The sequence below is a fragment of the Podospora anserina genome, chromosome 1, assembly GCF_000226545.1.
Source record: "Podospora anserina S mat+ genomic DNA chromosome 1, supercontig 5".
Classification (NCBI taxonomy): domain Eukaryota; kingdom Fungi; phylum Ascomycota; class Sordariomycetes; order Sordariales; family Podosporaceae; genus Podospora; species Podospora anserina.
The window spans coordinates 324,981-328,273 of record NW_001914829.1 but is presented as its reverse complement, the minus strand read 5'-3'; the positions used below and the strand labels follow the sequence as shown (position 1 = coordinate 328,273).

The 3,293-nt window shown below is 56.1% G+C and overlaps 1 protein-coding gene across 1 annotated transcript; it reads right to left on the bottom strand.

Annotated features, from left to right (window-relative positions):
• Positions 1 to 280: 280 nt before the first annotated feature.
• Positions 281 to 2,217, bottom strand: PODANS_1_21150 (uncharacterized protein; the record flags this gene model as incomplete). Its single annotated transcript, XM_001903039.1, has 3 exons — positions 281 to 352; positions 411 to 1,715; positions 1,774 to 2,217. The coding sequence occupies 3 exons, from the start codon at positions 2,215 to 2,217 to the stop codon at positions 281 to 283; spliced, it is 1,821 nt and encodes a 606-aa protein (XP_001903074.1).
• Positions 2,218 to 3,293: the final 1,076 nt, after the last annotated feature.

Sequence of the window (3,293 nt, the reverse complement as noted above, 5' to 3'; positions counted from 1 at the left end):
TCCAAACCCGGCAGTTGTCCTCCGATGGTTCCATGACATTAAGAAGCCAGTACAGGGAAAGAAACATTGCAAGGAGAATTAGGAAGAAAAGAAATGGCCGAAAGTATCGAAACCACCACCCGACACTCGAGTCACCATGTGTCGAGTAAAGGAAAGGAAGGGGATAGGAAACACAAGAAGCGTGGGAGAGGTATCCAAAAACCAAAAACCAAAATTCTGACTTGCGTCATAGTAATCTACCGTGTAAGCCCAGACAGAAGAAAAACGCACGCAAAGTCTTTTAAGCAGCAACTGCAGCTCTCACGGAACCCTCAAGAGCCTCCGCTCTGGCTATACTCAGGGCAGCATACAGCTGTCATTTACATTAGCAATCATCACGCCAACCAGAGACAAGAAGGGCAAGGACATACCGAATCCTCCCGATACTGAACAACATGTCGAAACAGCCACATCGCTACCAACCCGGCAGCGATGCAAACAACCGACAACTCTGGGACGAAAGCCGCCCACCAACTTAGGCTCGACACCGTCAATGAAGAGGCTGGCTGATAGGGAGCTCCGACGGCCAAATACAGGCGTGTGGCGATGACCGAAAGAAGGGAGAATCCAACGAAGATAGAGGAAGCCGGATTAGACCCAAAAGCCGGCATCGCTTTGCTGCCTCTGTTGATCGTGGGTTTGTACGGCTGCTTCGTCAGGTGCTGGGCCGCCTTGTAGTACTGATTGCGCCCGTCCCCGTAGTCCCCAAAGAGGAATCCTCCACCAAAGTCATACCCACCCCCGCTGCCATGGCCGTAGAGATCGGTCGACTGGTTCCCAAACGGCGACCCTCCCTGCTGCATCCCGTAGCCATATCCGTCTTGACTGGCAACCCTCACCGACGTGGTCCCCGAAGTCAAGCTCGGCGGTGTGCCCTTGCTGATGAATCCCCAGTACCACTTCTCGTGCCGGTCCTGGCCACACTGCTTGCAAGGCTCGGTTAACTCCTCGGCGCTGGTAAGATCCCAGTCGAGCAAGCAGCTCAGGCACCTTCCTCTCTCCTCGTGATTCTCAAAAACATAATGCGCGCTGTAGAAGTGCTCGATGAGCAAGTCTAACGTGTTGAAGCGTTGCGCACAAGGGAATTCCACACCGTCATGCTCGGCGGCAGAGGCTCCGAGACATTCAAACTGCAGCTGTCCGACAAAGTTGTAGGTCTGTTTGCCTACAGGCACACACTGATAATCTGTGTCTCCAAGCCAGCTATCGTCTGCGGGCTCGGGGTTGAAGCTCGTCTCGGGGGCTGGTTGAAAAATGTCAGCGCCGCCAAAGTCCAGATCGAAGTCGGTGTCAAAGAAGTCGGTAAACTCGACAGGGATGAGCGGCGGCTCCTCGTGGTCCTCATGCTGCAATGTCTGCAGCATATTGTCGATGTCAATCTCCTCATCGACCGGTCCCAGCGGCGCGCCAGCAGCGGAGACGACCTGCCCTCCAACACCGGCAAGGTCATCCAGTTCACTGAACCGAGCCTGGTACCGGTTGCTCGGGTCTGGAGGCGGTGGTGCGGCGGCGACCTCGGGGGTTAGAATCCGGGTGAGTTGGAACTCGGTCTTGAAATATTCCACGCCTAATTCGGGTAGCGGAGTAGGCTTGATATCCTCCTCGTCGGGCAACGGTCCGTATTTGACCCTCCATGCTTCCTCGAAGAGATGAAGATCCCAGTGTTCGCGAGTGCACTGCAAGGCCAGGTTAGAGGCAACCCAAGTGACGCAGACAAAGGTGGAGCAATCTTACCCCGACACGTCGTTTCCTGCAGTCCTCACAAGCTCCCAGCTTTCGTATGAACGCTGCTTTGGCCTTGGCAGGCTTGCTCAGCGGTTTGGTACGCGTGGCCCGTTTCTTTTTGGACTTCGATCCTTGTTGGTTGAGGTCGACACCATTCATCGCCTTTGTGACCGAGTGAGTGGTGCTGGCGCAGGAAGGGGAACGAGATCTCGAAGTTGCTTGCGAGGGTGAGAGGAGAAACTCGTCATGGCCGACAAAGGTCGGTGGCTCGTTCAACCTCCGCAGGTCTGCTAGGTTCACTTCACGCTCGGCCTGCTGCCAGATATCGTAGAGCGCCTGGGTCTCCTCGCTTGGGGTAGGCCGAGGGACTGGACCCTTGCCTCGCCACGAGAATCGCTTCGGCCTAGGCTCAGACACGCCGGAGGCGAGCTTGCGTTTTTGCGGCCGGGACATCGAGAAAGCTGTCGGCGGGGAAGCAGGCAAGGTGACGAGCTCCGAGCCGAGGGCGTGAAAATGGTGAGGCAAGGCTGTGGTATCAGGTAGCACCCAACGAGCAAAAGGAGGAAAGTTGTATCGATATAGTATGACAAAAGAAAGGGGCAACAAATGAGAATAGCGGACGACAACGTTGTAGGTTGGATCGATCACCACCCCCGCAACCAGTTGCAAAGGTCACAAAGACAGATGATGGAGGGCAGAGAAACAAAAATCCCGGGGTAGGCAAGAGTCAAAAAAGAAGCGGCGGGCCGGTGTGAATCTTGTAGCTGCCAGCAAGACAAGGCAGACCACACCCCAAGGCACACACAGCCTGATTGTGCTCTGGCAACAGCGCGCTGAGATCAACATGCCGAACAAAAGAAGGCGACCCGAGCAGTCGGGACCTAACGGAACTAAATATCATCCATGCTCGAGCAAGGATGTTGACGAACCAAGCAAGCAAGAGACTTCTCTGGGCTTTCGTGTGATCAACCTAGAAAAGGAAGCATGGCGCACTCCCATCACGTACCTACCGCTGTTCTCGATGGTTGAGAGGTGTGTAGTGTACGGCGCCGTTGAGTCCGAGCGGTGACCCCCTCCCCCCACCCATGCGAGGCTTCACCACCCCCCCTCCCCTTCCGATTCACGAACGTGATGGCAGACGAACGTTCCCCAGAGCCGACAGACTGACGGGGCGATGGGCGGCGAGGTGGGAGATGGGGGTGTCTAGTGACATGGAGTGAGTGCAACCCAAAACCATAATCCACACCGCAGGTAATCCACCATCCACACCCATTCCAACCCGCCTCCATCCGTTGTGGCTCTCACTCGGAGCAGCTAGGTAATGGCCAGGGGGCCATGGCGAGCCGGGTGTGTGAAGGTAGACGTGCGGCGTTCAATGGTGATTAAAGACCAACAGGAAGAGCGCGACAAGCTGAAGCTCCAACCAACACGTAAGCCAGGGGGGGAGCGGGGGGGGGAGGGGGGGGACACAAGACCAGAAACGCCGCATCATCCCCCCGGGCCAAACCGTTGAAAGCGACTGCTTCCAA